Source organism: Oryzias latipes, chromosome 11 (genome assembly GCF_053564925.1).
Source record: "Oryzias latipes strain Hd-rR chromosome 11, Olatipes_Hd-rR_3.1".
Classification (NCBI taxonomy): Eukaryota; Metazoa; Chordata; class Actinopteri; order Beloniformes; family Adrianichthyidae; genus Oryzias; species Oryzias latipes.
This window is the reverse complement of record NC_136247.1, coordinates 16,314,167-16,325,000: the sequence shown is the minus strand read 5'-3', so window position 1 is coordinate 16,325,000 and position 10,834 is coordinate 16,314,167. Positions and strand designations below refer to the sequence as shown.

At 39.9% G+C, this 10,834-nt stretch overlaps 1 protein-coding gene across 3 annotated transcripts in view; it reads right to left on the bottom strand.

The window, feature by feature from the left end:
• Positions 1-10,834, bottom strand: part of csmd2 (CUB and Sushi multiple domains 2) — a 280,249-nt gene that overhangs the window by 108,057 nt on the left and 161,358 nt on the right. For all 3 annotated transcript variants that reach the window (XM_023959868.2, XM_078955368.1, XM_023959867.2), the window contains exons 18-25: positions 9,747-9,934; positions 8,704-8,892; positions 8,094-8,210; positions 6,152-6,367; positions 4,214-4,402; positions 2,597-2,766; positions 2,349-2,505; positions 239-430 (exon numbers count right to left, since the gene is read on the bottom strand). In XM_023959868.2, the coding sequence (XP_023815636.1) occupies positions 239-430; positions 2,349-2,505; positions 2,597-2,766; positions 4,214-4,402; positions 6,152-6,367; positions 8,094-8,210; positions 8,704-8,892; positions 9,747-9,934 (1,418 nt within the window). The remainder of the gene's footprint in view (positions 1-238; positions 431-2,348; positions 2,506-2,596; positions 2,767-4,213; positions 4,403-6,151; positions 6,368-8,093; positions 8,211-8,703; positions 8,893-9,746; positions 9,935-10,834) is intronic.

Here is a 10,834-nt window from a genome sequence, read left to right as displayed (position 1 = left end):
CAACACAATGCAACTTGCAATTATAGCCTATAAAATACATACATAAGTAAGTTCAAATGTAGAGTAATATATAAGGATAAACATGACAGGGTGATTAAGATTTGTAATTTATTGAAACAATACATTAGGTAAGTTTTTAATGTCATGAAATTGCCGGACAAATTATTAAAATATTTGTTTCGGAAAATGTTTCCAGAGTCATCATTACTCCTGGCAATAGCAAGAGCATGCGTCTCACCAACACAGAGGGGAAGAGGGTTATCCCAGGCCCTCCGTTCTCCCCGGAGGCAGGTCAGCACCTCAGGGCCTTTCAGGGTGTAGCCTTGGTCACAGCTGTAAGACACCGTGCTCCCTGCAAAATGGCCCTTGTCCTCTCGCTTGTAGCCAAATTGGGGAACACCTGGATCCTCGCATTTGACCAGCTCAAAACCTTATGGAGAAGAAAAAAGAAAAAAAAAAGAGACGCACAAAATTACACAATTTAAGGGAGTGGTCCCCACACTTTTTCAGGACACAGACTGTTTGATGTTGGACAATTCTTATACAATACAATTACGGACCCATCTGTACAAAGCTAAGGTGGGAGTCTGATTTTATTTTATCATTATACATATTATAATGTCTTTTAATCATCTGTACAATATTTGCAGCTGGTTTAAATTTATTGTACACCAGATTGTGTGTAGGAACTAATAAAATGTGATCTCGATTCTCTCTTACCGGTAACCCATAATAGTCAAAGTGGAAAATCAGACACCAATTTCAGCCTCGTCTGTTAAGGTTTATACGAAAACATAATAATAAAACTTTAACTTAAACTGGCGTTTCTTAAATGTAACAATAAACTTGAATCCACTGTTTAATAGCAGAATTCTAGTTACATTAGTGGGCGGCCGTGGTGCAGCGGTAGGGCGGTCGTCCCATGATCGTAAGGTTGCAGGTTCAATTCCCGCCTTGCACGCCCATGAGTCGAAGTGTCCTTGGGCAAGACACTGAACCCCACCTTGCCTCTGGTGGCAGGCGGGCGCCTGTGTTTGGCAGCGGAGCGACCACCAGTGTGTGACTGTGTGTGTGAATGTGTGTGTGACTGGGTGAATGGGTCTGTGACTGTAAAGCGCTTTGTCCTTGTAGGAAGAAAGGCGCTATATAAGTATACGCCATTTACCATTTACATTAGACAGCCAGTTGCTGAATGTTATAAATTATTATTATGGTCTCCATATTTGGAGTAAAACTGGAGTTTCTTTTTTGATGAATGTACATTTCTTTTATTTTGAAGTCAAAAGCTAATTTGCTTTTTACTCATTGGCTCTTTTCTGCTTTCCTAACCCTTACGTTTTTTGTTAACTTTGTTAGCTTGGAGGTATCAGATCAGCTGCCGGTCAGCCACTTTAAAAAAGCAGTGGATGTGACGGAGCAACTTGACATGGGTGAAGAATGAGTCAGATGGGGTGGAGAAAATCCAATAGTTGTCCTAAATAAAACTTCCTTCAGATTAAGATTTTAAATCAAACTGAAAAAGAATTTTCTGCAACCGGGTACCAATAGTCCCATGGAACAGGGTCAGGGACCACTGATCTAGGGGAATCTTCAATTCTACTTCAAATGTACAGTTCCACAATTGAGTGCCCTATAAATTTCCCAGAAGTCTCTGAGAAAAGCCAATGTGCATCGATGCTCAATACAGACCAAAATGCATTACGTATTTTCATGTGTCAAAAAACGTTTTAAGTAAAACTTAATAACTATCCAAGTTTTTGTCTTTAGACCACAGTGGATTCATCAATGTATTATATTTATTCGGTTTTACTTTGGGGAATTGCTAATGTCATATTTGCCTGGTAAAAAGTAGTGAGAATGGTGTCTGAATTGATAGTCTCGCACCTTATTGTTTTTTGGGTGATAGAGAGTAGGAAGGGAATTTAGACATATATGGCCTGAGATGTATCTGCAGCACAAAGGCTTAGAAAACTGGATGTACCCTGAGAAAAAAAAAAAAAAAAAGTGTCTTTTGGGTTTTGCATCTTGCTTTGGTAGTTTTTTAAGTCCCTTGTTGCTATTGTTATGCCAGATGGTATCAAATAAGCTCCACTTTCTGCTTGTTTCCACATTTATTTTGGGGGTAGAACTCCTGCCACACCCAACCCTCGCTTATTTCCCATCAGTCCATTTGTGTTACTCAGGGATTCCTAGCTGACTTTTATTGAAATGGAATTATGCCCACAGCAGCATTTTGGGAAATTAAACTCTAATTAAACCCCTGCACCTGATTCCTTTAATAATGCCATCCCCATTTAAAGAATGTGATAAATGTATTACAGTTGAGTGAAAGCGAGGACATTGCTTACTTGTAAAATACAGTTCAAAACCTTTACTGGTGTTGTCTGCATTGCTAATGAACTCCAACCACATCGAGCTGGAAGTGGAGTTCAGGGTTGTATCTAACATCTCGTTTCCCGTAAACACTCCCAGCAGACGGGCCTTGCTGCTGCTGCCGTCAAAGGCCTGCAAAGAGGGCAGAGCGGGATCACACACACATATGCTAAAGAGGATGCATATCCACTTGGGCAGGATGCAGATCCCAACGCCCCCTCACTTTGAGCACGTCATCCTCCTCCAGTCGGAAATCTCTAGCTCGTAGCTGGATGCCTTTGCCAGGCTGCGTTTGGATGGAGTAGATGCATTCGTGGTTGTTGCCATAGTAACCGGGGTAGTTAGGGGAGAGCAGCACCCCTTGCATGCCAGTCACGGATGAGCCACATTCGGCTGGAGAAAAGAAAAAAAAAAAGAGAAAGAGAAGGGATCCAGCCAGCCAAAGAGAAGGAGGGAGAGGAGGTGTTGGAGAGAGCAGAGGACACGTCAATCGCTATGTGCTTGATACTCTGAGCATATTCATTCATGCTGTCATGCACTGGGAGATGGGAGAGGTGATGGGGAGAGAAATATGGTCACCGACTGTACCTGAATGTTTAGTGGCCCATCATCATAATCACACCGCAATCTGAATATGATTAAGTGTAATTTCAGAGCTATCTGAAAATTGCGCTTCATGAATCAAATGAGGAGAAAAAAAAGTATAAAAAAGGACAACACGTTCGAAGGGAAAATAGCTGCCAGAATTTAAATGACCATAAATCTACCTCAGTGTGAAGTAAGTCAGAGTAGGAAGATGAAACAGCGTTAGATGCAGATGGGGAAGAACTGAGTTTCTAAAGTAGGGTGAGCTCTAAAAGAAATGTGAAAATGTCAAAATCAGTCTTCCCCGTCCTTTTTCAAAGACCTGGATTCATTTTAAGGCAAAAATACCAACAAAAAAACAAACAAGAAAAATAAAAACAGAACAGCTGAATGTTCAAGCTGCTGCATGGATTGGATGAGGAGCCCAAAAAAACCTAAAGCTCCGTTCACAACGCCCTCATAAAAGTGCGTTCACATGACCACTTTCCGTGTAAAGTCTACGTAAATGTGCGTTTCCGCGTTTAAAAACTCTGGCATTTACGCGTCCCTACGCTAGTTTCTACAACCGCTGTGAGGCTCTACGTACAAAATGTGTGGCCATTGAGTGCAAGTTCAAAGTTCAACCAGGTTGAACTTTGATAGTGAAGTATGGATGGCGTCCTTCTCAGAACATGGAGTATTTCAGTTTATTTGCAATAAAAAGCTGTTTTAATTTTTTAATTTTTAAATAACTAAAAAAATAAACAAACAATAAAGAAAATGATTTATGTCTATTGCATGCATGCATATTCTCTGTCGTTTTCTTCCTACATTAATTTAGATCAAGCATCAGATTGCTTTTGACCTATCAGCACATACAAGCATCAGTAATGATGTGTCGTGTTAAAGTTACAGTTTACTGGCTTTAGTCTTGACCGATTAACTTACAAAGATTGGCAACAAATGGCATCAATAAATGAGACCCTTCCTTGTTTTGATGTCATTCTGATTAAAAGTGTTGGCCCATATAATTTAGGACGAAATCCCACAGGATGTTTTGGGAGGTTTTCAAATGAAACAAAAGAACGGAGCCATAAAGAGAGATACTAATGAGGGAAACTGAAATAGAAAAGCTTCATTTTCCAACATGACTAATGGCTTTTTACATATTTTTAATCTCTGCCTATGCGACAAAGGGCTAATGTGCACGGATGACATTAGGGGAGATTTAGGAAAGTGACAAAAGCAAAGATATATAAAGCAAGTGACCACCTACCAACACACCTTGGCAGGGGGGAGCTCCACACCCGCCTCCTCCCCCCTAAACACACAACCCTTGCTGGACCCTCAAGTCGGTAACCTGGGAAACAAGAAAAGATGAGGGTGTCTCCGACCCCGTAAAGCAGTCCTTTTCGGGTACTGTATGGTGGAATTCCAGGATCCTCACAAGGTTCCAAGTCATACTCTGAAAGACAAAGGAAAATCCAAGGAAGGCAGTTAAATTTGAGCAGACTTTTATTTGACCATTTCATATTATTGATCTGCAGCGTGTAGAAATGCTTTTTGAACCAAAAGGTCTGCAATGCATTGAAACTTATTGGAAAATGTTTCAGCTCATGAAAAAGAAGAGTAAAGTTGTAAAAAAAAAAAAATCATCACCACCCATTACCCACGCTGATCAAAATGCTGTTTTGGGAGTTTTTAACACATTTTATAGAGAAAATTACACTTAAATGGCATTTTTGAAATGCAGTTTGAAAATGCAGTTTGAAAAAGATTGTATTTGTTATCGTCGTGGGTTCCTCAGGGAATGAAAGCAGCAGAGCCAAGGTGAGAGTTTCCGTATTTAATTTCAGGAACCAGAGCACATCAACTGCTCCACATAAGGCCACATCAGCATATGACACCCTCTTGAACTCCTATTTCCTGTGACACTTCCTCTTTTTAAATCATAAGCCCCTCCTACTGGGCGTTGCTCTTCATTAGTCCAAAAAACAAGAGAGTTTTAGTCTTCCAAAAACATAAATAAACATAAAAAATAAGCAATTCACTCAAAGAAACAATCTATGTTATTTACAAAGAAATCCCATTAATTTTAATTAAAAATAAAATACAAACAAGGTCAAGTGAGTCACATGACCTGGTGGGTCGGTCATTAATTCCGGGTAAACAAACTAAACTAAAGATGACGCCGTTTGAGCTTTGAGTAAGTGTATGCGTGAAGATTAAGAGTCGGCAACCCCGTGTGCACCCAGGGGTGCCTGCAGAGGAACAGGGACGGAGAAAAATGTAAGTTAAAGTAAATGGATGGCGTGATTGTGGGTCTGCATGTAGTGCGCACGTGTGTGTTCGCATGTGTGAGTGCAGCACCCTGCTGCACCGTCACAGTTATGCAGAAAATACGCTGTAAGTTATAAGTTATAAAATACGCATAAGTTATGACGGTAAATGGGGGCGGGCTTGCTCTGTGCCACTAGAAGAATTTCTAATGAACTCATGTGGCTCTGAAGAAACTATGTTCTAGAAAACAGCACATTTTTTATTTGAACTAAAAAAGCAAAATCCTGATTTATGTAGTTCCAATGGGAATGTTTAGGTCAAAAGATGATCAGTGGGACTTTAAATCATTTTTTAGGCAGCCAGTGTTTTAAAATGTAAACAGCAATTTGCACCTGATAATATATTTTTGACACGTCAGAAGATTTTGCAAAAACAACAGATTCAAGATTCTGTAATCACCTCACATATACTAAGCTTGCTACTTTTTAAGTGATGAGTAATCTGAAAACTTATTACTCCAAGTATTACAGAATTTTAAAAAAATTTGCAATTTTTAATTGAAAGTAAAACACAGCATGTTTTTATGATTGAGATGCTGTATGCTCAGAGTACTCCTATTGCTGCAGATGTAAAGTTTTTCTTAGCCGTTAGAAGAGGAAGTGAGACGATGTGGTGATAAATGAGTGGTTCGAAAGGAATCACTCTTCACGGAAAGCAGAGGACAACCGATACTCACAGGAAACGCAGACGCACAAACAAACATCCCTCTAAAGGGATGCTGACTCTTCGTACTGTCAAAAGTAGCATTTTTCAACTGAATTGACCGACTTTATATTGAATAAACCAAAACATTACCAATGCAGATTTTCCTGTGACTTTAACTATTACTATAACTGTTAAGGTTAGACAACCAACCCTGTGCCACAGCGCTCACCTGAAAAAGTGATGTTGAACCCCTCATAGGACACAGAGAAGTCTGAGAGGAAGCGGATCTGTGCCGTGTAGTTCCCAAAAAGGCCGGCGCTGAGCGGCGGCGGCAGCGTAGAGCCTGTCAGTCTCCAGAGGGGCTGAGAGAAGCTTCCGTTCTCCGTCACCAGCAGGTAGTCGTGAGGGCTCTCCAGGTGGAAGGTGTGGAAAGTGAACTGGACACCTAAACAAAAGATTCGAAAAAGAGAAGGCCTCATGATAATCCATTCATACGTGGTCTTTTCAGACGATGTTGGTATATAAATGGGCATCACGCTGTACTATATTTTCCATTAAACCTTTTTTTTCCCCTCTTTTTCCCTTAGAAAATCCAAGTATTGCTCTGAAGCAACACTTAGATAATGTGTATGTTTCTGCTTCAGAGCAGAAACATACACATTAAAGGGAGGCTGTTCACTTCTCAGCCCACATACATTTCACCATTACATGATTCTCCACACTAGAAGCACTTATTCAATTCATTGAACCACTTAAAGTTTCTCGCTGTCAAAATTCATTCAGCAAACATTACAAAAGAACTCCTAAACAAAAGCATTCTAATCCTTTTATATACAAATAGGTAAAGCGCCATGTTTTTTTCTTTGTTTTTTTTTGCATTTATGACATGCATGGCATTTTCCTTATAAAAAAGAGAATAAAATTCTCATTTTAAATCAATTTCAATCAAACTGTCGCTCTCTTTTTGAATCAATGAGATGTTGTGACGTCCCAACGGCCCACGAGCGCGTGCGCATTGCACAAGCTCCCTGATCGTCCCCGTCCAGCGTGCACAAGTTCAGGTGAGGGAAAAGAGAAAATGGCACATTGCCGCACATATTTTAAGTGCATCCAAGGCTGGATTTTGTTGTTGGTTGCACATATTTAAAATTAAGCTTAAAGTTAAAGTTCCAGCTAGGTGCGTGACATGTATTTCTGTATTTAATCCCTTGCCTGGAGGCGTGCACAGGAACTATTTAGTAGTTTGACCCTAGCTGTAACCCCTAGTCCTAAACTTAACCCTTTTTATAGGTCATTGCAGCCAAGAAAAAAAGTTCAGCGCTGACTGTACATATTTCAAAAATTATGTGTGAATATAAACTTTCTTTCTGCCCTTTTATTCTTTAGTCTGGCATTTGCTGTGCAAGTTAATTTTAACATCTCCACACGCTAGCATCAAATCGGTTCTGAGCCAGAGCCAGAGCCGCTCGCTGCTGCAATGTAGCCTAAATTATAATGGAATTCAAAGCATATTTCATGTTCTTATCAAAGCTCTTTTTGGTGTGTAATTTTACTAAACAGCAGGGTCTGGTACACACATCTTGTTTGGAAATTCCACACACTGTACAAAAGTGTCGTTACTTTTCACAGTTTTTTATTTTGCTAAAGAGAAGCTTTTGAGAATGGAGACTCTCAGTAGTTGTCGTTTATGCCCCCCCCTCCCCCCCCCCCTCTCCCTCGTGTCAAGCTCTTCAATCATGCAAGACACATCTTGCAGAAAGGGGGGATCAATGGCATGGCTACTCTGCTCAGCACCAACAAAGCAGATATTGGAATCAGAGGCTTCAGTTAAACAGGAAATGTGGCTTTTTAGATTTTGGTTAAAATAATTCAATAATTAAAACAAAAGCTCCTCTACTGTTTTTTCCCCCCTGCATATTCACTAATAACTGCATTCATCCAGTGAGATCCTGCAAATGGGACTGTGTCTATTCAATGCGGGGGCTCAACCAAATAAAGGGACTTCAGTGGAAAGTCAGCCTATGGTAACGCAGCCTCAGGGCAGCCCCTCCAGTCTCTGAAAGACAGCTGGTTCGGCAAAATAAAAAAAAGGCCGCTCACTAAGGCCAAATGACACTGTGTGGGAACGAAAATTTGACTGCGTCATGCGTTGACAGAGTGTCTGCGCTAACCTTTGCCATGAGAGGTCTCGATTATCCATGTACAGTTCAGGTTGTGTGGATAAAAGTCTGGAAAGCCTGGAGACAAGATGGTTCCACTGTTGCCTTGGATGTAACCCCCACACAGTGCTGAGCAGGAGAAAAGGAGAGTGAGGGAAAAAAAAGAAAGATGGAGAAATCAAATCAGGCAATTTCCAGTGAAACTGTACAGTTTCTGCTTGCAAGTCAGTAAAAACGGTGATGCCTTTCAAGGCTGCATTAAAAAAAAAACGAGAGCTGTCTTTTGATTTCAAGAGCACTCAGAAATCAATACTGTCCTCAAACATAAAAGTGTTTACAGATGAGGGGAAACATCAAAGCGTAGGATCACTGCGGAACATATAAAACACTTCTGATGAAATGAAGCAGAAAGTCAAAAACAAAGTCGCTAAATGAAATATGATCATTTGCAAGATTTTTTTTGGGTGAAAAATTAGAAATATTTAACCTGACGCAATATGAGGCAAAAATACTGATTTCTTAATGCTCATGTTAAACTCTGAATTCAGCTTTAATCCATTTATAAGGAGGGGAAAATCTGGCAAGCAACTATTCATTTCTGGGTCAATAATTAGAAACATACCATCACAGCTGGGCAGGGGGCGACTCCACTGGAAATTGGGTTCGCACTCTAAAGGCTCAATGTCGCTCAGAGTGTAGCCGGCTTCGCAGCTAAATGTTACCAAAGCACCCACAAAGAAGTCGTGGCCGTGGCGCTGCCCATTGACAGGTATGCCCGGATCTACACAGTGGTCTGACTGCAGCTGCAGGGCTGCAAAGAAAAGATAAAAAAAAACAGGGGACACCAGAGGCAAAATAAGGCAGGAGCAGATCCAGCTGCTTACAGTGTAATGAGAATTTAATCATTTTATTCTCGAAAGATCAAGAGATTCTGAAAGGAAGCAAGCTTTCATGAAATAACCTTGATACATAATTCACACGAATATCCATTTTCAACAAGAATATACCAATAAGAACTTTCAAAGTTCTTTTCCTCTTCACCTTGCATGGTTTCTTATGTTGTAGTGCTTATAGTGAATAATTGAAAGTTAGCAGAGATTTATCCATTGTGAAGGTGCGAAAGGTCAACACCGAGGTAGAAATCAGAGTAGAACTGCTTTCAGCATTGAAATAGACCATACATGCAGGTAGGTTTAAGGAAGATATGTTAGTGCAACCTAACATCATAATCAATAAGTGCAAGAAACATTTCATGAAATGATTAATTTTTACCGTTTTAACTCATAGTTACAGACCTTCAAACAAATGTTTCCCCTTACAAAAAATCCTGAACTCGACAGAACTTTCACGCAAAGGTTATAAAAGACCAGAAATGCTCCTAATTGAAGCCTTAGTCACAAATGTGTAAGAACATTTTGGCTCTATGGGCTCACCAAGTTGTCTATGACCTTAATATTTTGTGTTGACCACCAGTTTTTTTGGCCACAGACAGAAAGAAAAATAAACTTCCTGGTTGAATGAACATCAAAAACTAACTTTTTTTTTTATTAAGAAGACCACCCATTAGGGAAGTTGTGACCTAGGCCTTAGCCGTCCATTATTTAATGAATTGATTGAATAAAGAAAGACTATCAGTGAACTACAAGTGTTTTTACAAGCTCTTACTTTCATAACGTATGCGAAATCCGATGTCAGAGTGGCTCTTGTCAGTGGAGAAGTGTAGGTACAGGAAGTTTGAGGTGCTGATGAGGAACTGTGGAACCTGGGTGCCCTGGTAGCTTCCAATCAGAGGAGAAGAAGGAAATCGTCCGTCCCGCACCTCAAGGACGTCATAGTTGACCTCAGTGCGAAACCTACATGAGGAAATAAATTGTTTCATAAAAAACACAATTTTTTTAAATTGAAAATGGAGCAAAATTTATCCTTAGCTTGAATGGACACATTGGTCAGTAATAATTGTTAGATTTATCCAGATTTGTTTTTGTTTTTTTCACTAGAATTTGGCTTGATGCTTTGCATTTGCATACACGTGTGTCTGTGTGTCTCTGGCTTTGGTGCCGGAGCGACTTCATCTTCAAAGCCGCAAATAAAATAGCTCAGTTCCACAACCGTGTCATCTCAGTGAAATGGTCTGTGATATTTTATTGATGATACATAAAAATTAAAAAGCAACAAACGTTTATGTTGCATCCATTTTGCATGGTGTGATATTGAAGAAGACGCCAGGATGAGAAGGGTTTGCAAGGACAAGCCCCCCCCCCCCCCCCCCCCAATAAAAAAAAAAGGTTTATCTGGTGTTTGATCCCACAAATATCTGTCTTTCTGCTTTTTTCCACTCACATTGGGACAAATGTTTTTTTCTATAGTTGCTGGTAACAGGCCATCTTTTCTCCATGTGTAGTGATAGTAGGGATGTAACGATTAATCAACTTGGATCGTTCAAAATGAACCAGTATTGACTATATGGATCGACTTGTTGTTAAAATGATTCATTACACCCCTTGTTAATAGACTTGAGGGTCTATCACAGTTTTAAATGTGTTTAAACAGATGTCATAAGGGAGAAAGAATACAATAAAAACATTTAAAAAAAAATCTTCCTGAAGATATTTTTCTAAAGATTTGAGTTCCATGTGCTGTCTTTTCACAACACACCTACAGCAGAATTAAGCCTTGTGCTATTTTGTGGGGTCAAAATGACCCCACCCTTACATTGACGTGTTCTCCCTACCATGACAAAGGTGGATAAAGGT